This window comes from Cajanus cajan, chromosome 6, assembly GCF_000230855.2.
Source record: "Cajanus cajan strain Asha chromosome 6, NIPB_CcT2T_4, whole genome shotgun sequence".
NCBI lineage: Eukaryota > Viridiplantae > Streptophyta > Magnoliopsida > Fabales > Fabaceae > Cajanus > Cajanus cajan.
In genome coordinates, this window is record NC_138522.1 from 9714345 (window position 1) to 9740253 (window position 25909).

Here is a 25909-nt window from a genome sequence, read left to right on the forward strand (position 1 = left end):
TCCTTTCACACATAATCAGATCTACCATTGTAATTAGCTATAACATAACTAAAAATAATGAAGGAAAAATGATGCAAATATAACCTTAAATCTGCAGATCTGGAGCCACGACAGGTATCCTAGGGAACTAAGAGCCAAGATCTGATGGCGCCATTTAGGGAAGCCGTGAAGGAACAATTAATACCACATGGCCTTCTCCCTTTTCTACTATGTGCATTTTTTTGTCATTCACTTCCACTGTTTTGTGCACTATTCCCTCCATCTCACACCTTTTCTTTCACAACAATACACAGCTAATGATTTATAGACACGCTCTTCTCTCTATATTTTAAACAAAAGCATATAAACCTATACTTATATTTTATCTTACAAATAAATGGGTGGTTTTATCGACTGTGAACGTGATTGTCATTCACACCAAATTGCCTTTTAGTTCATTGTTGCGCACGAACCCTGGAGATTCACTTGATCATGCAGAAAATGTCATAATAGTTGACGTTTTCTGTTCACAATAGACCATGTAGGAAACGTCACAATGGTTGACGTTTTTTGTTCTTTCTCTCTTCCGTGCTTCCATTTCTGAAAGTCATAATCGAAACTGGCATTTTCTTTCTCTCTTCAATCCAATATGGCCAAAACTATTTAGTTTAGTAAATAAATTTTTTAATAATTTATTTTAATAATAATAATTATTTTTTAAAAAAATTTATTATGGCGAAAAAGCCCACATGAGATTTAGAATATGTTACTTGGTTAATAATGACTAATTGAATGCACTTCTAGTACTCATAATTCAAATTAGTAAAAAATGCTTACATTTGTTTTAGATTGAAATATAAAATATAAATAAATGTCAATGGAATTAAATTTAATTAATATTTTTATTCAAAAATACTTATAAGATAATAAATAAAAACAATATCCGCAGAATATATAAAAGGAATGAATTTTTTTAGGTAAATAATTAAATATTTCAAAGTAATATACATAGTATTTAATATTATTATTCCATAATAATTAAACGGGGTTACAATTATTTTAATTAATTCACTACTAGATTTATGTTTTATTACTAATTACAATTTGTCAAGAAAAAAAAATACTAATTGCTAATATTACAAAATAATTCCCTTCAAAAAAAAAAAATATTACAAAATAATTGTATTTCTACTGTGACGTTAATAAACGTTTCATTACTATATATATATATATATATATATATATATCCATAATACTTTATAAATAAACATGTGAATAAAGAATATGTAAGTATTTTTCATGATTTGATTTTTTTAATTAATTAATTAATTTTTAATTACTACTTAGATTTACGTTTTTTTCATTACTAATTACTAATATTACAAAATAATTGAATTCCAATTGAGGTAAATGATTAATATTCGTGGATTAGATTAATCTTGTATTATTGATTACTAATATTACAAAATAATTATATTTCAATTAAGATAAATGATTAATATTTATTGATCAATCCCTGTGCCACATATGCTACATCAGCTCTTTTTCACTTTATGGGTTACTTAAATTTTTGCAAAATTATTTGTAGAAGCTTAGTACTAAAATTTAAGTAATCCATAGAGTGAAAAAAAGTTGATGTAACATGATATGGCACAGGAGGTTACTTATGGACAAAAATTTGTTAAAAAGATAGTTATTGGAAAAAAAATTTGTTGAAATATTTTTTCATAATTACAAATAAATATTTTTATCGAAAGTTATCAATGGATTTTTTTATCGGAAACTAATGGTCATTTATTATTGACAAATATATTTGTCAAAAAATAATGGTGATTCATTACTGATGGTTAATCTATTGGTATTACTGATGGTTAAATCATTTGAACTCTTTCTTTTCGTTTCTTCTTTGATATTAATACTATATTTAGTTGGGACAAATTATTGGAGCAACAAAGGGCACGTGTGGAAATAAGAAGGGGCGGGCCTATCAATATCCTGTCAGATGGGATATGCAATAAATATAAAGGTTGTGACTTTTATTTAATTTCATTTTTTGCGCAAAATTGGTAGAAAATAAAATAGTAAAGAAATGTGAACATCTTAACTTACCCAGGTGATTTTACATTGTGAAAGTGAATTATCGGTTATTTGTTATTGCTCCCTCTTTCATGTGAAATCGTTGTTTTTAAAGTATCTAATTGATTAAGGGACAAATTATTTAATTACTTTTTTATTAATACAAATTACGGTGACAAAAAGATTTGTGCTAAGATCTTTAACATATTACTCTAATCCTCTATAAGAATGTCTATCTTAATGGAATAATGGTTCACTTATTTATACTTAAAAGAATAATTATATTTTTTTAAAAAGAAATAATTTAAAAAAGTAGATTGGAGTTGTTTCTTAAAAAATATATTTTTTATTTTTAAAATAAGCAGTTATAAAAATATATAAAAAAAAGGAAAATAAAAACTGTATATTTGATTAACAAAATGTTTTTTCTATATACTTTTTTTTATCAAAGGACCCTTAATCTTAAAATAATCAATTATTTGACGTACGCTTAATCTTAAAATAATCAATTATTTGATTTTAAAATTATTTTTATTTATATTTTCTTATTTTTTAAAATCAAACATTCTTATTTCTATTATATATATTTTTTTCTATATTTTTAATTTTTCACTTATCCTATTGCTTACTTATTAATTTGGTTCATTGTTGCTAAATGGAGATAAGATTATTATTTCTTTTTTACTTTTGTTGAAGTCTTTATTCACTGCGTCTACGTAAAATTATGAATGGAAATGAGTATGAGGCTATTATAATAGTTTGGATGTCAATTTGACATTATTCCCGAACAACTGTAATGAATAATTATGAATATAAAAATATAAAATGAAAAATATATTTATTTCACGTGGTAGGTGAAATAATAAGTGTGGTTATTTAACAAAAGTGTAAGTATATAGGAGACTAGTTTTGGTCCATAGAGTCTCCCTGAGAGAGAAAAAAGAAAGAAAATGGCTGAATCTGCTAACTCGATCCACAACAGTGGGCAGAAGTTGGCCGGAAAAGTTGCCATAATCACCGGCGGAGCGAGCGGCATCGGAGAAGAGACGGCGCGTGTGTTTGCGGACCATGGTGCGCGAATGGTGGTCATCGCAGACATCCAAGATGACCTGGGCAACCAAGTTGCAGCATCCATCGGCTCTCACAGGTATACTAAATTCTTATTACATAACCTTAATATGAGACTATGTTAAATTAAGACACGGAAATAAAATATTATTCTATCTAAATAATAATCACTCCCAACATCTTATCAACATATATCATTTCCCTCAACTCTATCTTTCAATCCATCGTATTAATTATTATATCTACACTTACTTGTCATCTTTATGTCATTTAGAGCGTCAGTGTTCACCTAAGGATGTAAACAACCACGAATAATTTGTAAACTTAATTGAGCCGACGAGTTTGATTTAGATTTTTTTAACATTTAGTTCAAACTCGTCCGATCCAATTAAAATTTGACTATATGTCAAGTTGAGTAACCATTTTTACATTTTTGAGTTGTTGTAATCACCTACCAAATCACTACATTTTAGGTTTAATTATTTATAGTGAAAAGCATAACTATAATTACTTAAATTAGGTGAAGTTTCTGATGGGGAAGTTCAGGAAGAAGTTCAGGAAGTGGTCCATCCGTGCTGCATGTTTAGGATTTAGGATGACCTTAGATATAATATAAAAAATAATGAATGGTTAAGATTAGTGATAGTATAATATACACCTTCACACACAAGATCAAAAATTTCTAATTTTTTACTGAAATAATTTTTTTTTTTCAACTACACAAAAACAAACACGTGTTACGACGTACGGAGGTAGCTGCTTTTCAGTTTCGGAACGGGCCGTTCTGAAATCAGAACGGCCCGTTCCATATGAAAAATATACACATGAATATTGGATCAGAACGGGCCGTTCCAGATGAAAAACAAACACATGACCAAAAGGATCAGAACAGCCCGTTTCGAAATCAGAACGACCCGTTCCAAATTCAAAAATAACACATAAATAATTAAATCAGAACGGGCCGTTCTGATTTCGGAACGGGCCGTTCTGATTTCGGAACGGGCCGTTCTAACTACAAATTTGTCATACGAATTTTTTTAAGCAAAATAATATTTTTTTTTCATTCTACTAAATTACATCTAAACCCTAAACCCTAAACCCAAAAAGTCTTATACTAAGACCCATAATATAAGACCAAACAATATAAACTCCTATACTACCAAAAATATGAGAAAGGTGGTCATCCATGAAGTTCAAAACTAGGCCCAATAAACTTAAAACCCAAAAAGTCTTATATTAAGGCCCATAATACAAGACCAAACAATATAAATTCCTATACTACCAAATATATGAGAAAGATGGTCATCCATGTAAAGCCCAAGTAAAGAGAACCTTAAGCTAACCAAACTCATTGGGCTCACTAAGCTCAAAAGTAAACAAAAGCTCAAAGGCCCATAAAGCCCAAAACTAGGCCCAATAAGCTTAAAGTCCAAAAGTCTTATACTAAGGCTCATAATACAAGACCAAACAATATAAATTCCTATACTACCAAATATATGAGAAAAGTGGTCATCTATATAAAGCCCAAGTAAAGAGAACCTTAGGCCCACCAAACCCATTGGACTCACTAAGCTCAAAAGCAATCAAAAGTACAAAGGCCCATGAAGCCCAAAACTAGGCCCAATAAGCTTAAAACCCAAAAAGTCTTATACTAAATATAAACTCCTATACTACCAAATATATGAGAAAGGTGGTCCTCTATGTAAAGCCCAAGTAAAGAGAACCTTAGGCCCACCAAACCCATTGGGCTCACTAAGCTTAGAAGCAATCAAAAGTCCAAAGGCCCATGAAGCCCAAAAGTAGGCCAAATAAGCTTAAAACCCAAAAAGTCTTATACTAAGGCTCATAATACAAGATCAAACAATATAAACTCCTATACTACCAAATATATGAGAAAGGTGGTCATCTATGTAAAGTCCAAGTAAAGAGAACCTTAGGCCCACCAAACCCATTGGGCTCACTAAGCTCATAAGTAAACAAAAGGCCAAAGGCCCATAAAGCCCAAAACTAGGCCCAATAAGCTTAAAACCCAAAAAGTCTTATACTAAGGCCCATAATACAAGACCAAACAATATAAATTCCTATACTTCAAAATATATGAGAAAGGTGGTCATCCATGTAAAGCCCAAGTAAAGAGAATCCTAGGCCCACCAAACCCATTGGGCTCACTAAGCTCAAAAGCAAACAAAAGCCCAAAGGCCCATGAAGTCCAAAACTAGGCCCAATAAGCTTAAAATCCAAAAAGTCTTATACTAATGCCATAATACAAGACCAAACAATATAAACTTCTATACTACCAAATATATGAGAAAGGTGGTCATCCTAGTAAAGCCCAAGTAAAGAGAACCTTAGGCCCATCAAATCCATTGGGCTCACTAACCTAGTTTTGGACTTCATGAGCCTTTGGGCTTTTGTTTTGGTCTTGTATTATGAGCCTTAGTATAAGACTTTTTGAGTTTTAAGCTTATTGGACCTAGTTTTGGGCTTCATGGGCCTTTAGACTTTTGATTGCTTCTGAGCTTAGTGAGCCCAATGGATTTAGTGGGCCTAAGGTTCTCTTTACTTGGGCTTTACTAGGATGACCACCTTTCTTATATATTTGGTAGTATAAGAGTTTATATTGTTTGGTCTTGTATTATGGGCATTAGTATAAGACTTTGGATTTTAAGATTATTGGGCCTAGATTTGGACTTCATGGGCCTTTGGGCTTTTGTTTGCTTTTGAGTTTAGTGAGCCCAATGAGTTTGGTGGGCCTATGATTCTTTTTATTTGGGCTTTACATGGATGAACAACTTTCTCATATATTTGGTAGTATAGGAATTTATATTGTTTGGTCTTGTATTATGGGCCTTAATATAAGACTTTTTGGGTTTTAAACTTATTGGGCCTAGTTTTGGACTTCTTGGGCCTTTGGGCTTTTTTTTTGCTTTTGAGCTTAGTGAGCCCAATGGATTTGGTGGGCCTAAGGTTCTCTTTACTTGGGCTTTACATGGATGACCACCTTTCTCATATATTTGGTAGTATAGGAGTTTATATTGTTTGGTCTTGTATTATGGGCCTTAGTATAAGACTTTTTGGGTTTTAAGCTTATTGGGCCTAATTTTGGGCTTTATGGGCCTTTGGGCTTTTGTTTACTTATGAGCTTAGTGAGCCCAATGGGTTTGGTGGGCCTAAGGTTCTCTTTACTTGGGCTTTACATAGATGACCACCTTTCTCATATATTTGGTAGTATAGGAGTTTATATTGTTTGGTCTTGTATTATGGGCCTTAGTATAAGACTTTTTGGGTTTTAAACTTATTGGGCCTACTTTTGGGCTTCATGAGCCTTTGGACTTTTGATTGCTTCTAAGCTTAATGAGCCCAATGGGTTTGGTGGGCCTAAGATTCTCTTTACTTGGGCTTTACATAGATGACTACCTTTCTCATATATTTGGTAGTATAGGAGTTTATATTTAGTATAAGACTTTTTGGGTTTTAAGCTTATTGGGCCTAGTTTTGGGCTTCATGGGCCTTTGGACTTTTGATTGCTTTTGAGCTTAGTGAGCCCAATGGGTTTGGTGGGCCTAAGGTTCTCTTTACTTGGGCTTTATATAGATGACCACCTTTCTCATATATTTGGTAGTATAGGAATTTATATTGTTTGGTCTTGTATTATGAGCCTTAGTATAAGACTTTTTGGATTTTAAGCTTATTGGGCCTAGTTTTGGGCTTTATGGGCCTTTGGGCTTTTGTTTACTTCTAAGCTTAGTGAGCCCAACGAGTTTGGTGGGCCTAAGGTTCTCTTTACTTGGGCTTTACATGGATGACCACCTTTCTCATATATTTGGTAGTATAGGAGTTTATAATGTTTGGTCTTGTATTATGGGCCTTAGTATAAGACTTTTTGGGTTTTAAGCTTATTGGGCCTAGTTTTGGGCTTCATGGGCCTTTAAGCTTTTGATTGCTTCTGAGCTTAGTGAGCCCAATGAGTTTGGTGGGCCTAAGGTTCTCTTTACTTGGTCTTTACATGGATGACCACCTTTCTCATATATTTGGTAGTATAGGAGTTTATAATAATTGGTCTTGTATTATGGGCCTTAGTATAAGACTTTTTGGGTTTTAATCTTATTGGGCCTAGTTTTGGGCTTTGTGGGCCTTTGAGCTTTTGTTTACTTCTGAGCTTAGTGAGCCCAATGGGTTTGGTGGGCCTAAGGTTCTCTTTACTTGGGATTTACATGGATGACCTCCTTTCTCATATATTTGGTAGTATAGGAGTTTATAATGTTTGGTCTTGTATTATGAGCCTTAGTGGATGACCACCTTTCTTGTATATTTGGTAGTACAGGAGTTTATATTGTTTAGTCTTGTATTATGGACCTTAGTATAAGATTTTTTGGGTTTAGGGTTTAGGGTGTAGATGTAATTTAGTAGAATGAAAAAAAAAAATATTATTTTGCTTAAAAAAATTCGTGTGACAAATTTGTAGTTAGAACGGGCCGTTCCGAATTCAGAACGGCCCGTTCTGCTTTAATTGTGGATGTGTCATGTTTGAATTCGGAACGACCCGTTCTGATTTTGGAACGGGCCGTTCCGTTCCATTCGTCATGTGTTTTTTTGTCATCTGGAACGGCCCGTTCTGGTCCTATATTTATGTGTTATTTGTTCATTTGGAACGGCTCGTTCTGATTTCAGAACGGCCCGTTCCGAGAGTCAGTAGCAGTTTCGTCTCTTACCACGTGTTCTTTTTTTGGGGATAATTTAAAAAAAAATTCAGTAAAAAAATCAAAAATTTAGATCTAGTGTGGTAAGGTGTATTATGGTCTACTAGTTTAGATGCATCTAAGGGTGAAAACTGATGTTGCACCCATGGAACACTTGTGAAAGTGGTCTTTCAAAGAATTCACCCTTAAATTAACATACAAAAAATTCTTAAAAATACATATTATGATATATATGTATATATATATATATATATATTTGTGTATGTATAAATTATATTAAATTGAAAGTAAATCTCTCATTGGAATTACATCTATAAGCTATAATTATATGTATATACAGTAATTTAAAAACTGAAGTATAAATATGGGTTATCAATCAAACAATATCTACAAACTAACTAAACCTGGGTAGTCTAAAAATAATCAATGTTGTCATATAAATATGATTATCATAATTCAACCACAAGAAGACATGTAAGGATAAACTAACATATTCAAAAATAATCAGCAAGTATAGAAGAAAGATCTAACTATACTATCACATCAACATATCAACCACACAACAAAACTCCTCATGGTTTTCAATTTTAAAAACACAATAGCAACACCTCAAATATTTAGCATAACATTTGAGCAACACAACACAATCAACACATTATATGCACAATCTAACAACTATATGCATCGTTACGCATTTAACTAAGAGATCTCTTATAACAAAATGAGCAATCTAAGTGGCATGACCTACCAAACTAACAACAACATGATCTTTTTTACATATGCTAAATCAACAACCAACTTGGATAAAAATATACAAAAACATGATTTTTTTGCCACTAAAACTAGGAAAGTGCAGTATTTCTGTATGGTAAGATAACTCGAGTGTAGGTCTACCACAACATTAGCAAGCATAACTAAACCTCTAATGAGATTAGTTCGTTGACTACTTTCCAAATACTATAGTCCTTCTAGTACTTAGTTAGGGGTTTTGATCCCCAATCTTGTATCTTACTCGATTTGGTCACTTTGTACACGTATGACTCGGCCTAACTCTTATATGAATCTATATTGATCATTTTATAATCATTTTACTTGACTGACCCCTATACTATCCCACATGCCATAATACATAAGTAATAAATAAAATAATAATATAATCTTTATAAATAAACCAAACAAGTTTAAGTAGAAAGTATCACATTTTTAACTTAATAAAATAACATAATCAATAAAATTGTAAGGAAACAAAATTAATGTATCCAAAATAATTTAACAAAAATAAAATCCTAATCTAGTCTTAAGTACACCCCGATGTCACATGTCCTATCAGAACAATATCAAACATTGAAGCCTAAAACTCATCACCACATCTTCAACCTCATGTTGATGATCACGTGCATAACAAACAAGGAAAACAACATAAAACAAAGGAAGAGAGAAACATCTTACTCTAGTCCACGGTATAGGAATGCAAGTCAGATAGTCAAATATAAACAAGACATACATCAAGATATAACACACACAAATTATCATCACACTTATTTAGTCATAGCATAATAAGCAATAACATATACATTATAATGCATTTTGCAATGGACATGAACTACATATCATTACGTATGTGGCATCAGTAAAAATACCATACATCACACTTGTGCATTACCACTAGTAATACATGTAGAGTAGTTTAAGTGTACATCTTGGGTCACACCTTTTGTGCATTCTAACTAGAAGGAGATACTACCAAGGTTTGGTCATGATAGTTGAGTTGCACAAGATACATATCATGCACACCAAGGACGTATATTTCATATCGTACCCTTAAAAATACTTCTATGCATATGATACATATCAAATAGACTTTATGCATAACATTTCACATGATCTCATACCATAACACATCACACATCTTGTTATATCATATCATGGCTAAGCCTCGCTTAGACTTCTCATCATATGACCCTCACACGATTTATGCACATCAAGTGTATCAATGTCAAAGCAGATCACTCAACTAATACATAGCTCACAATATATCATATTAATGACATACACATTAATTAGAACTAATTATCAACATTAAGTAGTACAATGATTACACATCATCCGATACACCTCAAGAAAGAATCATTATGAGATTGTTTAATCATATGTAAACACCTCAACCATAATCACTAAGAGATTAATGTCATTATGAGTTTAAATCAATAACTTAACTAATCTAGCAATTTTATCACTATCACACATTAAGTCCTTAGACATTGTTATCACCAAAACATCTGAAGTTGTTAATAATTAACTCTTATCATAACTTATTCCCAATTATCCTTTCTCATGGTTTATCCTTCCTAATACTAATATAGATATCTCTAAGCATTCATGAGATCAAACACTTAGAGGCTAAAACCATCATCATCATTCACAAACTATATTTTTATAACTTAATCTTCTAAGACATCGGGTGATCCAAATGCCTTATCTAGAGCCATAAGTATGCTATCAAATTGATCTTAATTTTTCTAGAAAGCTAATACAATTATCTCCAATTTCTATGTTGATCTCAAGAGCTAATTATTCCATCTACTATTTTTAAAAAATGCAAAACCACAATGTTTTAGTCTAAATATGACAGTTTGAACTTCACTCATTAATTTGATTATAACTTGAGTTATACCCATCCTTTTTGGGTGATTTCAATGACATTAGAAAGCTAATAACATCTAAGGCTACATTTCTTATATAGATATAAAAGGCAAATTCGAATTTTAAAAGGATGCACGAGAGCATTCATAAATAAGCATGGGTGTGTTTCACTACAATTCAACGTGTGGTTAATTAAGCGTGGTCGTAGTTCCCCAATATTGACAATGCATGGACATCCTTCCTTTAGCACGATCATGGTACCTCTTGCATGGGCGTGCTTCCTTCAAGTTATACCCCATTTTAGGTAGAGTGCTTTGTCTTGACTCAAGCCCAGATTCACTAAGTTGGCACTCAACATCGTCTAAGTAGAGAACTTCTGTCTTAATCATGTATAGCGCTACTCAACTAGGGCCTGACGTCACTAAGTTAGAGAGCTCCAAGGGCACCCACACCAAGTATCATTCAACTCACGCCTAGTGTGATCAGGTTTGAGAGCATTCCTTTAACTCATGCCTGATCTACCAATCCTGCACCCAGACTTATATGCCTTCCCTTACAAATCAAACTCTGCTTAGAGAAACTCTTAAACAACTAAAAACTCATAAGAATTTCTAAATTCCAAGGAACTTCTCTGAATTAAATAAAAATTTACCATAACACAATAATTTAATAAAAACAACAATAACTAGTAAAAATACACATTATTACAATTTTTCCTAACTACCTCTCAGATAGTCTCACGAGTAATTGTATCCCATAATACTTTCATTGAGCTAATGGACTCACCCCTTAACTCTTCCAACATGTGATCAACCATAGCAATTAATCTCTTGACATAGGTTAGGTTCTCTTAACCTACACCTCATCCATCACCGATACATGAATTTTGAACTGAATTGTAGACTCTAAATCCAAACATATAATAATAGATACAAATCATACAATATTTTCATGCATACATTTCGTTAATTATACTTTTTTATTCTTTTTATCACATTATTTTTTATATTTTTTTATCGGTAAAATATAATTTAGTAACTTTTATTTATTGTATTAATTTAATAATTAATTAATTAATATTCAATTACTCCAAGACCCCTTCCTACTGTTTACAACCTCCATTATACATTAAAAAGAATTTTTTGACTAAAGCTAAAAACACATATACAGAATGCCTGAACTGCTACATAGAACAAAAATGATTAAGTGTATAAACTGTACAGGTGCAGCTATGTCCATTGTGACGTTACAGACGAAGAGCAAGTGAAAAACCTCGTGGATGCGACGGTCAACGCCTACGGGCAGTTGGACGTGATGTTCAGCAACGCCGGTATCCTCAGTCCCTCCGACCAGACAATCCTCGACCTCGACCTGTCGCAGTTCGACCGCCTCTTCGCCGTCAACGCGCGGGGCATGGCGGCCTGCGTCAAGCACGCGGCGCGCTCCATGGCGGCGCTGGGCGTGAGGGGGAGCATCGTGTGCACGGGGAGCGTGTCGGCGTCGCGAGGCGCGCCGCAGCGCACGGACTACGTGATGTCGAAGCACGCCGTGAAGGGGCTGGTGCGGTGCGCGAGCGCGCAGCTTGGGGCGCACGGTATTAGGGTGAACTGCGTCTCACCGAGTGGGTTGGCCACGCCCCTCACACGTGCCGCGCTTGCCTCCATGGAGACCCCGGAGGAGGTGCAACAACACTATGCGCAGAGCTCCAGGCTGAAAGGTGTCGTTTTGACCCCTAAATTTGTGGCCGATGCGGTGCTGTTCCTTGCGTCCAGTGACTCTCAGTTTGTGACCGGACACGATCTTGTCGTCGACGGTTGTTTCGCCCGTGCCTGATCTATTACTATCAATCTTCGTTGTTTGTCTTTCTTATCGGTCTTCTTATTTTTTCTTTAAGTCTTTAATCAAATTTTTATGAATTTCTCAATGTGATTTAAGATTTTAGAAGGACTTAATTTAAAATTTTAATTTATTTTATGAATCTTACATTTCATTATTTTTATTTAAGTGAAAATCTTTGTTTATTGTTAGGAATCGATTTTTAAGAGTTTTTATATAAAAATAATTCTACTACACGTGTTTACACTAACTCTTTAATAATAAAGTAGTAAAGTTTGCTGTAAAATAACTTTTTTTCTAATAAATTTATGATTCATTGAGTGTGATTAGAGTACTTTGTTAAAATTGACTCTAATTAAAATTAATTTTCATTAAAATCATTTTTAAAATAATATAATTTATGTTTGAATATTTTTATTTTATAAACAAGTTAATAATTAAATTTAGGTTTAAAAATCTTGTTTTAGTTTATGAGATCTGTAACGACCCGGCTGGCCACTACACTTCCAACCACCGCACACCGGAAACACTAGACAGAATAGAACAAGTATATAATTATAGGGTCTAGAATATAAATATATACAGAGTTCCAATCCAACTAGAGTTAGAGTGTACAAAAGAAATTACAATCAAATGCTACTATCCCAAGTAGCTACACAGCAAAAAAATCATAAAAGTAATCAGCTCTACTGGTCCGCCGGAGACTCATCATCAGACGCCCACCTATCTTTGCTCTGCTCCCATACATAGTATGATCATTGCAGTCCAACATCATGGAGACAACAAAAGGGTAAGCTAGTGTAATTAAAATTCAACATACAAATATATATATCAATATAAATAAACAACAGATACAGTTATCAGCACACTTGTACAACTTATATCACTCAACAATATCAGCACCGCAATGCGGCAATATCAGCACTGCTTAGCAGCAACAACAGCACCACTCGAGTGGCTATAATGACACCGCAAAGCGGCAACAACAGCACCGCCTTAGCGGTTAGAATCAGCACCACATGTGTGGCTAACAACAGCACCGACTTAGCGGCTATAGTATCACACAACTTAGCCCAGCACAGCACAGCACAACACATCACAGCACAACACAACACAGCATAACACAACACAGCAATTCAACACAATTATTATTTTCTACAATTCAGCCCAACAATCTATAATTCTACTATACTATAAAATTTCACTTATTAATTCATTGATTCCAGCTCAACAATACACCTCTAATACAGCTAACATATTTATCTCAACTTTATCCCCTAGTCATCACAACATATTCATCAAATACAACTTGGTTCAGCATATAACATCATTGATTAACAATCTCGGCACAATTCAACAGCCAACATCATATAGGTCATCATCTCCTTGCGCGCCCGGCGTACTCGAGGTCGCGCCCAGCGCGGCTTAACCCGAGAGCACCAGGGCCAACGCGCCCAGCGCAGGAGTACTCGCGCCCGGCGAGACTCAACCCGAGAGCACCAAGGCTCTCCCGCGCCTGGCGCAATTCCAAATTGCGCCCAACGCCTGCCTGGCAGAGACTCAAGGAGTCTCGTGCGCCCAGCGGGGCCTAACCCGCGCCCAGCATGGGGAAGGCAGAGACCTACCAAGGTCTCGCGCCCGGCGCAATTCGTATTGCGCTCGGCGTGCTCTTGGCAGAGACTCCCAAGGAGCCTCCGCGCCCAGCGAGTCCAAACGTGCGCCTAGCGCAGCACCAATTATCCCAAAACATGTTACTCTTGATATCGCGCCCAGCGTAGCTCGAGTCACGCCCGGCACGGGCCAACCAGAGACTCTCATTTGCAAGCTCGCCCAGGGCACACAGCCTTGCGCCCGGCGGGCTTGCCTAAACAAAGTCTCCTGGTGGTCGCGCGCCCGGCGCGAAGAACAGCGCCCAGCGCGAATTCAACAGCAAGCATCCCCAAGTTCGAAATTTGTCCAAAATTCTGCAAAACATAACAGAAAACAAACATGCAATCCAGCCAAAAGTTCCCATTCTCATCAAATATCAATAAAAATGCCTCATTTTCAACATGCATCCACAAATCAAGCTTTTTCCCCAAAAATTTTCGAAGGACCCCATAACCCGAAAAGCCCCTAATCATCCATCCCAGCAGATTCTCAGCTCAAATGTAGCGAATACCATACCACTAAAGAGTTCTTAGAACTCATTTTCAGCCAAAACAAGACAAGAGACTAGCTTCCCTTACCTCAAATCAAGAGATCCTAGCTCCGGGAAGTAGAAGAAAATGCTCAACGGGGAAGAAAGGGAGAAGGAGAAGAGGAAGCTCTGCACGGCTCAACTAGAAATCCAATCCTATTCTTGACCAACACCTTGAATAAGCAACTAGAATGAGTCAGAAATGTGAGGAAGGGGGGTGAAGGAGAATGCTGAATGTGAAAGCTTGGTAGTGTGTGAATGAGAGTAAGAGAGGGTAAGGGTAATTGGGGAAAGAAAAGAGAGGGTCTCACAAGATCCCAGTAATATAACTTAAAATGAAAAATTGTGACAATTATATAGGTCAGATTAATTAAATTTAATATAATATTTTTACTAATAAAGATAATAGTAGATAATTTTTGTGTGTTAAATTTAATAATAGGTGAATTTTATTTGACAATTCACTAACAATATTTGAATAGAAGAATTAAAAATAAGATTTTTTTTTTCAAATTGTAGGGACTAGAAAATTAATTTTAAATTTGAGGACCAAAAACAAATTCATCTCATATAAAATTTATTATGAAAATTTTAATATAATACAAAAGATACTTGAAATTATTTTTAGGGGTTAAATAAGTTTTGTCTCTCAACTTCTTAAGAATTCAATTTTTAGTCTTTTTTATTTTTTTTCTCAACTTTTAATTTTTTTATTAATTATTTTTGTCACTTAAATTAGTTTTTAAGGTTAAATTTTTTTATTTTTAATTAAGAATGACAATAAATGATGAGATTGAACTATTAATGTCTAGTAGATGTTAAATCATATGAGATTTGTAATGTTTCTATTTGGCTAAATAATATGTCTTCGTGGCTACCATATCTTATGCCCACATTGCTATCTTATTGTAGCAATTATTGGGGCAAATGAAAATTTATTAAATCTCATATAATGTGGTATCTAGTTGATACTCATTTAGGCATCAGTAATGTTGTCAATTAAATCTCATATTACCACATTATCATTTAACAAAAAGATTTAATTTCAGAAAGTAATTTATGTGACAATAAATTAATAAAAAATTAAAAGTTGGAAAAAGAATTTAAAAAGAATTAAAAATCAAATTCTTAAAATATTAAAAGACCAAAAACCTATTTAACCATGTACCGTTCAGCTCGGCTCAACTGATTTGGCCTCCTTTGTTGACCCACAATAGATCCCGAACATCACCATAAGACAAAACCTTACGAGGTTACTCCTTATTAATTAACAATTTATCTTCCCGTTAATTATGTCCTAAAATATGATATCATCATAAATTAAATATCTTGTCTTTAACTAATTGATAAGAGAATCTCTTCATTTAATTAGACAATGTCATATCATTATTTGTCGAGATGTTTCCTTATTTGAATATTTAAATAGGTGATAAGAATTATGTATTTATTTAAAAGATATTAGATGTCAATTGTCATGTACTAGCATATATTATAATAATATAATATTTATTATTAAAAATTATTTTTATTTATATTATATATAAAATATATTAATATATATAAAGAGAAAGTAATTCAAATTTCAAATAAGTTGAGTGAGTGAATATATATGGAGATATTTTATAAATTTATAATCTTTATGATATTATTTAGATTTATAGATTTTTATCTATTTTGATATCTGTTCTTACCGGAAATCTGCTGTAGAGCTGATCCACCGGGTAAGATTGATGAGCCTCCTTCGCTGGGTGTATTGGTGCTCCGAGATGGGGGAGGTACCTGCAAAAGAGACTCCGATGCTAAAGTTAGGGTTTGTATGAGTATGAGTCTCGTATATATGTAATGCACATACCTTTGTGTCAGTTAGGGTTGTCTTGGGCCTTTGGGCTTGAGATAAGATATATCATGATATGATATAATTGAAGGGCGGATCTGGTCTGGGACGAGATCCTCTGAGTCAGGTATGATTCGCTCAAATGTCGGGCTGACATCATGCACCGCGTGCCCGGGGTTACTTGTTTGCAACACTAATCCGGGTTAGGAGCCCGGGTGCGAAGTACGGTTAGTACACTAGCCCCCCGAGCTCCGAAAGCCGTAGGTTAAGGAGTTAAGACCGGGCTTGCTGGAGGGGGAGCGACTTGGTGCGTACGCTATCTGGAGCTTCGCCACGTGGCGCGGCTGTTCATTTCTGGAACGTGCGGTCGGCGCACTAAAGGAAATGACGGTTAAGCGATGATGGCTTGCATTTAATGTTTTGTCAGGCGTGCCCCTTGGTCGACACGTAGCCTGGTGGTTTTGAATTTCGGGGAGAGGCTTTTCCCTTTCTCGCGCCTTTGCCCTTTTCGCTTTACTCTTTCTCTGTCTATCGGTTTCTTGCGCACGTCTCGTCTTTGCGTTGCTCCTCGTTTCCGTTTTCTTTGTGTTTTCTTGATGGCTGGCGGTTATGGCGGCAAGTCCTCTGCCTCCACTAGGGGTAGGGTACGTGGCAAGGCGGTGGTCGCCGCCGAGGCAAAAGGGGCGCCTCCGCCCGGAGACTCAGAGCTGGGCATTCCTGGTTATGAGTGGGTCAAACACGAAATGACCAGGTTTGCGAGTGTCTTTGATTCGCAACCGGAGGTCGATGCGCTGTGGGAGACGCACAGGATTTGTGACCCCTCCATCTCTCGGATGGTCCGACTGGAGCCTTGTTTGGCTGGCGAGGGTGTGTACATGAAAAGGTCTGCTGATCCCCCCTCATTTTATGTATATGAGAGCTTTTTCAGAGATTTGGGTGTTTGCCTTCCCTTTACGCAGTTCGAAAGTGATTTTTTGAACTATATTAATGCGGCCCCCAGTCAGTTGCATCCCAACAGCTGGGGCTTTTTGAGGGCGTTCGAGATCTTGAGTGGAGTTCTAGGGATGGAGGTATCCCTGCCGGTCTTCCTTTCTTTTTACCAGTTGAAGGAGGGTGGTCCGACGTACGGGACCTTGTCGTTAAATGGAGGTAAGGAGGGGGGTCTGTTTACCCCCTATTCCCCTTCATATAAAAATTACAGGCAGGAGTTTTTTCGGGTTACTCTTGCTGGTGTCAACCCTTTGGAGGACGGGGGATTCTACTTTGGCGGGCTGCCAAGGTTTCCTTTCTATTGGTGCCACGACCCTGTTGGGTTTCATGGGGTGGAACCGTCGAAGTTAACGCTGTCGGAGACGGCTGCTGTTGAGCTTTGAAGGCACTTCCTCGTCTGCTGGACTGCAAGCTCATCCTGTCGCTCGAGCGTTCGGCGCACAGGGAGAAAGACTTGGAGGGTGGGTATCTTGTTGTTTTCGTTTAGCTGTTGGGGCTTAATGCCTGCTGATGTGCTCTGATTTATGTACTTAGGTATTGTGGGAAGGGACCTGTGGTGTGGCTGGAAGCAGCGCTATGGCTACAATGTGGCCGAGCTTGAGGGTCCTGAGGGCCAGGGGGAGGAGGAGGTCTCCCCCCTGAAGATAAATCGGAAGAGGAAGAGGGTCCCGGCGGAGACCGGGGGAGTCGCTGCCCCTCGCGAGGCGGAGGGGGTCGTTCCAGGGGCCTTCGTTGTCGAGGCGGCGGGCTCAACTAGGACCTCTCTATTGGAGGGGGGGATCGGGTGGCAGAGCCGGATATCGAGCCCCTCTACCCTTCTGCTGGAGTGCCCGTGCAGGCTGCTGGTCGAGGGGTAGGGACTATTTGTCACCTTGTTAGTTTTTCCTTTGCATGCTTTTGCCTAGTGTTTCTGAGTTGGGATCGTTCCTCGTAGGTGGAGGCTGTCGTTGGGTCGACTTCCCGGGCCGTTGGCCAGGCTGGTGTGCCTTCTGATGCGGAGATTCCGACCGTTGGGCGGCTCGCTCCTATTGTTGAGGTGGGCAGCGTGTGGCTGTGATCTGCTACATTGTTGCGTCTCTTGTTCAGTTGGTGAAATTTATATATATATATTTTTTTCTATATTTTTTGTAGGCGGGGAGCACCGCAGGAGTTTCTGATGGTCGAAGGTCACCGATGGTGGGGGGGTAACGTCCCGGCGACTGGACCAGCGGTTGGGCCGGTGGCCTCCTCCTCCTCAACCGATCGTCGTGGTAAGGGCTCTGGTTCTGGGGCTCCGGCTCCTACGCCTGCGACGAGGGGGCCGCCCAAGCGTCCCTACCTTGCGTATCGTTATGCGCAGGAGGGTGCGCCAACACGGTTGGAGCACCTGAGTGCGTCAGAGGGGATCGACTCTTGGTGGAGCGCCTCGCTGACGCTTGAGAAGTTTTTTCCGCAGGGCTCCTTGAGTGCGGCCGATCAGGCGATGTTTGAATCCGCCGGGCCCGTGGCAAGTTTTGACGCTGCCCAGATCTTTTTGCAGAGGGGCACGACCATCGTGGATTATTGGAAGCGCAAATGGTCCCGGCAGCAGGAGGAGTTATCAAGGTTGAAGGGCCAGGTGCAGCCCTTGATGGAGGAGAATAAAGTTCTAGCCGCCACTCTGCTCGAGGCGAAGCAGCAGGGGGTCGAGCTTCAGGCGGCGCAGAGGGATCTTGCCGAGGCCCGGGGATCGTTAGAGGCGGCCCTCCATTCTAACGAGGCTTATGCTAGCCAGGTTCACTCTCTGGAGGAGGAGATATCCTTTTGGAAGGGTGAAATGGCGTCTGTATCTGAGGAACGTCTTTGGACGAGGTGGTCCTCAGTACTAAGGAGGCGGAGGTGGTCCATCAGAGGGAGAGTCTTACGGCTCTGGAGGCCGAGAATGCCGCTTTGAGGAAGAGACTCGAGGAAGCCGAGCGCTCAATCATGGTGGAACATAAGAGAGGCTTTCTTAAGGCGGCCCGGCAGGCTAGGCTCCTTGCGCCGGGGTTTGACCTTTCCGGGATGCACTTAGAGAAGGTTGTCCGCTTCGGGCGGTTGGTCCGAGAGGACGATGTCGAGGAGAGTTCTAGTGACAATGCTTCTGTATAGGATAATTTTTGTATTTCCTGTTTCTGACTGTCTTTATGGATTATGGATTATACTTCTCAGTTGTGCAAGTTTTGTTTAGGTGTTGCTATTTCCACCCTGATTTTTGTTATGACGAAGTTCAGACTGGCTTTTTGCCCTGTGTTTTTGGTGGTGAGGTTTATTTGCAACCGTTAGCAATGAGGTTTCTTTTTGTCTTGTGACGGGGTAAGATGGGGTTCGTTTGCGACCTCTATTTGAGTGAGGTGAGGTTCGTGTTCGACCTCCGTGAGGTTCGTTCTCGACCTCTATTTGAATGAAATGAGATTCGTTCTCGACCTCTATTTGAATGAAATGAGGTTCGTTCTCGACCTCTATTTGAATGAGATGAGGTTCGTTCTCGACCTCTATTTGAATGAGATGAGGTTCGTTCTCAACCTTGATTTGAATGAAATGAGGTTCGTTCTCAACCTTGATTTGAATGAAATGAGGTTCATTCTCGACCTCTATTCGAATGAAGTGAGGTTTGTTTTCGACCTCTGTTTAAATGACCGGGTAACGGCACCGTAAGGGATTTTGAATATATAAAACGAACGAGTCATTTTATTGACGAAAGCCGTGTGCCTCGTTAAAAAGAGTGCACCGTGTATTTGTACAAAGTTTAACTGAAGTAAAATTTGAGGTGGGTAGCGTTCCAAGTTCGTGGAACGGGCTTGCCGCTGAGTTCCTCTAGCCGGTAGGCTCCATTTTTTAGGTTTTCTGCGACTCGAAATGGGCCGCCCCAAGTGGGTGCGAGCTTCCCGTCCGACGTGTCCTTTCGTGCTTCTCCGAGTAGCCGTCATACCAGGTCGCCTTCCCGGAAAGACCAGGGTTTCACCCGTGAGTTATATCTCCGGGCGGCCCGGAGTTTGCAAGATTCTGCGTGGATTTGGGCTTCGTCTCGGAGCTCGTCTAGCAGGTCGAGGTCTGTTGCTAGCTCGTGGTTATTTTGTTCATTGTTGAAGACTTGGCATCAGTGGGATATTTGTCCGACCTCTACCGGGATCATTGCGTCGGCTCCATAAGTTAGTCGGTAAGGTGTTTCTTGCGTTGTTGACTGTGGGGTGCAGTGGTATGCCCAGAGGATGCCGGGAAGCATGTCGGGCCACTCCCCTTTTGCGTTCCCTAGCCGTTTCTTGAGTTCCCGGAGGATGACCTTATTGGCTGCTTCGGCCTGGCCGTTGGTTTGGGGGTGCTCCACCGAGGTTGGCAAGTGCTTAATTCCGAGTTCTTGGAGGAAGACTTCGAATTCTTCTGCGATGAACTGCCGCCCGTTGTCAGTGACAATAGTGTGTGGAATTCCGAATCTGCAAACGATGTTTTTCCATGTGAATTTTCGCACGTTTTTCGTGGTGATCTTGGCAAGTGGGCACGCCTCGATCCACTTGGTGAAGTAGTCGATTGCCACCAGGAGGAACTTTAACTGACCCTTCGCGGGGGGGAAAGGCCCAAGGATGTCCATTCCCCACTGGGAGAAAGGCCATGCTGCCATCATGTGGTGAAGGGCCTCGGGGGGCTGTCGATGCGCGTTGCCAAACTGCTGGCACTCTTTGCATTTCTGGATGTAGTTTTGGCAATCTGACTTCAAGGTGGGCCAGTAGTACCCAGCCCGGAGTACCCTGGCTGCCATCGAGTGGGCTCCGGAGTGCATTCCGCATACTCCGTGATGAATTTCCTTGACAACATAGTCTGCTTGAGATATGGTCAAACATTTGAGCAGTGGGATGGAAATTCCGCGTTTGAATAATTCACCGTCGATGATGGTGAATTTTGCTGATCGCATTCTCACCTTCCTTGCCTCATCCTTATCTGTAGGCAGGGCTCCATCTTTTAGGTAGTTCCATATGTCTGTCATACATCCTAGCTCTTCGCTGTCGTTGACATTGACGGTTTTATCATCCAGGCTGGGTGAGTGCAAGGTTTCCTGGATAATGGTTCGGTGTTGCCCGGGCTTTTTGGTACTGGCGAGTTTTGACAGTAGGTCTGCTCTGGTGTTCTGCTCTCGCGGTACATGTTTTATGGAGAACTCATCGAAAGACGAGATCTGTTGGGTTGCGCTATGAAAGTATCTCTGTAGGAGGGCGTCCTTTGCTTGGTACGTTCCACCCAGCTGTTCTACCATGAGTTTGGAATCGCTGTTGCAGCTTACTCTTCGAGCTCCGAGGTCCCGGGCTAATCTTAGTCCGGCGAGGAGAGCTTCGTACTCCGCCTGGTTATTAGTTGCTTTAAATCCGAACTTGAGAGATTGTTCCACGGTGATTCAGTTTGGTCCTTCCAGGATGATGCCTCCACCTCCTCCTTTGGAGTTGGAGGATCCGTCTACATGGAGGGTCCATGCTTGGGGTTCTTCTGTGGTGGCCGGCGTGAGCTCGGCTACGAAGTCGGCCAAACATTGGGCTTTTAGAGGTCCGCAGCTTTTGTACCGGATTCTGAACTCTGACAGTTCTATTGACCAGGCAATCATGCGCCCGGCAAGCTCAGGCTTCCGCAGGATTTGTTTGATGGGGTAGTCAGTTTTGACTACCACCTGGTGGCTTTGGAAGTAGGGTCGGAGTCGCCGGGCTGCGGTGACCAGTGCCAATGCCAGCTTTTTGACCATTTGGTACCTTCTTTCGGCATCTTGGAGGACCCGACTGATGAAGTAGATTGGGGTTTGAGCCTTCTGATGCTCTTGTACAATGACGGCGCTGATGGCGCCTTCTGCCACTGCCAGGTAAAGAAGGAGGTCGGTGTTGTGATCCGGCCTTTGCAAGATTGGCGAGGTTGTGAGGAAATTTTTGAAAATTTGGAACGCTGCTTCACACTGGTCGGTCCATGAGAAGCCTTTTGGTTTCTTTAACAGGGTGAAAATTGGTCCCGCCTTCTCCGCGAGTTTAGGGATAAACCGGGACAGTGAGACCAGCCGTCCGGCCAGGCGTTGCACCTCTTTTACCGATTATGGGCTTTGCATGTGTATGATGGCCTCGCACTTCTCGGGGTTGGCTTCAATTCCTCTACTGGTGATCATGAAGCCAAGAAATCTTCCTCCCCGGACACCGAAGACGCATTTCTCCGGGTTGAGACGCATGTTGTGTTTTCTGATCTGGGCGAACACCTCGGCAAGGTCGGAGGCATGGTCCGTTGCCGAGATGGTTTTTACCACCATGTCGTCCACGTAGACCTCCATGTTTCGCCCGATTTGGTGGTGGAAGACTTTGTCCATCAGCCGCTGGTAGGTTGCCCCTGCGTTTTTGAGGCCGAAGGGCATCACCCGATAACAGTAGTTGGCACGATCAGTGATGAAGGACGTGTGTACTTCATCCGGTGGATACATCATTATCTGGTTGTACCCGGAATAGGCGTCGAGGAAGCTGAGGAGGGCTTGCCCGGATGCTCCGTCGACTAACCTATCGATGCTTGGCAAGGGGTACGAGTCCTTGGGGCATGCTCTGTTGAGGTCGGTGTAATCGACGCACATGCGCCACTTTCCCGAGTTCTTCTTTACTAGGACTACGTTCGCCAGCCAGGTAGTGTACCTGACTTCCCGGATGAAACCGGCGTTGAGCAGTTTCTGCGTTTCAATGATGACGGCATCCCACCTTTCACCGCCGACCTTCCTCTTTCTTTGGGCGACCGGCTTGGCCTCTTTGTGTATCGCTAACCTGTGACAGATGAAGTTGGCGTCTATGCCGGGCATGTCAACGCTGGACCAAGCGAAGAGATCGGCGTTCCTGAGGATTTCTTCCTGGAGTTGTTGTCGTAGTTTGGGGTCTAATTGTTTGCTGATCTTTGTTGTTTGGCTGGGGAGCTTTCCAATTTGGAGATCGTCGAGCTCATCGACGGGACTGGGCCGCTCATCGTGAGCGTCGGATCTCGGATCGAGGTCGGTGGTTCCCTCGTGATCAGCACGGGTTAGAACAGTGAAGTCGCTTTTGTCTTGTCTGATTGGGAGGGCAGCTTCTAGGCTGTCTACGTAGCATTGTCGCGCTTCCTGCTGGTTTACTCTGATGGAGATGATTTTTCCGTTGTGCCCCGGGAATTTCATGGTAAGATGCGGGGTGGACACTACCGCCCCGAGTTGGTTTAGGGTTGACCTGCCGATGATGGTGTTATAGGTGGAGTCGGCCTCCACCAGTAGGTACCGAACCAGGATTTGCCGGGAGGCCGACGGTGTTCCGAAGGTCGTCAATAGGTCCACGCGTCCTCTGGGGTGGATGGTTGCTCCTGCAAAACCGACCAAAGGTTCGGTGTGAGGTTGTACGAGAGAGTGGGGAATGTCTAACCTGAGGAATGTTGGCCAGTATAGGACATCGTCCGAGCTTCCCTGGTCGACCAGGGTCCTGCGAACTTCCCAATTGGCTAAAGTTACTGTCACGACCATGGGGTCGTCCTGATTTGGACTGATTCCGACGTAGTCGTCGTTGGTGAAAGATATGGTGGGCAAGTCTCGGCGCACAGTATGCGTGGCGGGGTGTACGCGGTTGACTTTGCGTAGGTGTTCTTTCCGGGACGAGCTGCTGGCGCTGCCCCCTGCGAAGCCGCCCGCAATTGTGCTTACTAATTGGTTTGGGGGGCTAGGCCCTGCTTCCCGGTCTTCCAGGTCCCGGACTGCCTCGCCGGGGCCGAGGGGTGAGTTGGAGGGACGATCGGGGTACCGCCATTGGGTTTGAACGCGGACAGTTGTGCTCTTTAGGATTGTCAAGTTGGTGACGCGGGTTGAGTCTCCTGAAGCTATATGTTCGTTGCTCATTTTGCTTGGGTGCTCGTCTGATACGGTTCCTGGTACGGACCGTGCGAGTAGCCGATAAGAGCTTGGTCTGATCGGCCCCACGGTGGGCGCCAAATGTTCTTACCGGAAATCTGCTGTAGAGCTGATTCGCCGGGTAAGATTGATGAGTCTCCTTCGTTGGGTGTATTGGTGCTCCGAGATGGGGGAGGTACCTGCAAAAGAGACTCCGATGCTAAAGTTAGGGTTTGTATGAGTATGAGTCTCGTATATATGTAATGCACATACCTTTGTGTCAGTGAGGGTTGTCTTGGGCCTTTGGGCTTGAGATAAGATATATCATGATATGATATAATTGAAGGGCGGATCTGGTCTGGGACGAGATCCTCTGAGTCAGGTATGATTCGCTCAAATGTCGGGCTGACGTCATGCACCGCGTGCCCGGGGTTACTTGTTTGCAACACTAATCCGGGTTAGGAGCCCGGGTGCGAAGTACGGTTAGTACAATATCTTTTTTAGATTTATTTCTTGATTTTTTTTAATTAGGAGGATTATATCATTAAAATTTTGTATTATAATTCTACTCTATATATAAAGTCAAGAAATAAAATATGTGTGTTTTTCGTTTAAGATCCTGAATGTGTTGATAATTTTATTGTGTGAAGAGGAGTTATTTCATCAATATATTACTAAAATGTATAAATATAAATTATAGTGATATAAAAAATTATATTATTAAATTTTATTAAAATTAATACTAAAATTATGTATAAATATATATAAAAAAGATAATTATATTTATATATTTAATATATAATATTTTTTATATTTTACTATATTCAATATTTATTATAATAATTCTTCTCTTGTCAACATGGGTGGACCTTAGACATGGCAGAGCTCTCCCAAATTTTTCTAAATTTTCGTTTTTATATATACTTATATATATATATTAATATTATATTTGTATATTATCATATTACTAATTGTAATAAAATTAAAAATTAAAATAAAAAAAAGAAAAATTCTATTATTTTTTAATTAATAAAAAAATTAATTTATAATTTTATATATAAAAAAGTAATTTTGCACCCCAAAATTTTTTATCTAGTTTCCGCAACTACTTCTCTAACTCAGCGTTAAAGTCTTCTTGTATGTTTCCCCTCTACTGGTATTGGAGTATAAAAGTCCATGATTCGTCTCGCTGGAGGACCTAAAGAAGCAGGTGCACACAAATTAACCCTATATGGAGACACGATATTTTTTATTTTATTTTATTTTTTCGTCCCTGAAATATTCACTACAATAAAGTGACTAATTTCCTCGTTACGTTGGAGGTATCTCAAATAATGGGATAACACTTTTTTCTCGTCGACATTTTTTCTTTAAAATAAAGTATAAAAAGAAAATTATATACGATGATTAATTATTTAATTTGTACTGCTACTCAGTGTTTTAAAACCCGGACCGACCCGGCCGGTCGGACCGGTTGGACCGGGAACCGGTGGTCCAGCCGGTCCGAATCTGAAGTTGGATCGGTTATGCAGTCGACCCGTTTCAAACCGGATTGAACCGGTCAATTTTCCGGTTCAACCGGTGAACCGGTGGGTCAAACCGGTTCAACCACTTTTTTTAAATATTTTTTTTAAAATTTTTTTAAGGGACCATAAATCACAAAAATAATAATGAAAATTGAATCTCTTAATGAAAAAGCAAGGAGTCTTATTAAATATAACAATGACTACTTGTTCTAATATATTTGTTTGCAATATATA

At 39.7% G+C, this 25909-nt stretch overlaps 2 protein-coding genes across 2 annotated transcripts; one reads left to right on the plus strand and one right to left on the minus strand.

The window, feature by feature from the left end:
• Nucleotides 1–2954: 2954 nt before the first annotated feature.
• Nucleotides 2955–12444, plus strand: LOC109812467 ((+)-cis,trans-nepetalactol synthase NEPS1). The gene is made up of 2 exons (XM_020376440.3): nt 2955–3202; nt 11690–12444. Exons 1-2 carry the CDS (start codon nt 3006–3008, stop codon nt 12297–12299), a joined length of 807 nt encoding a protein of 268 aa, XP_020232029.1. The 5' UTR covers nt 2955–3005; the 3' UTR covers nt 12300–12444.
• Nucleotides 12445–22364: 9920 nt separating this feature from the next.
• LOC145958543 (uncharacterized) lies at nt 22365–24158 on the minus strand. Its single transcript, XM_083076045.1, has 2 exons — nt 22700–24158; nt 22365–22651 (listed from the first exon to the last, which is right to left on the minus strand). Exons 1-2 carry the CDS (start codon nt 24156–24158, stop codon nt 22365–22367), a joined length of 1746 nt encoding a protein of 581 aa, XP_082932171.1.
• Nucleotides 24159–25909: the final 1751 nt, after the last annotated feature.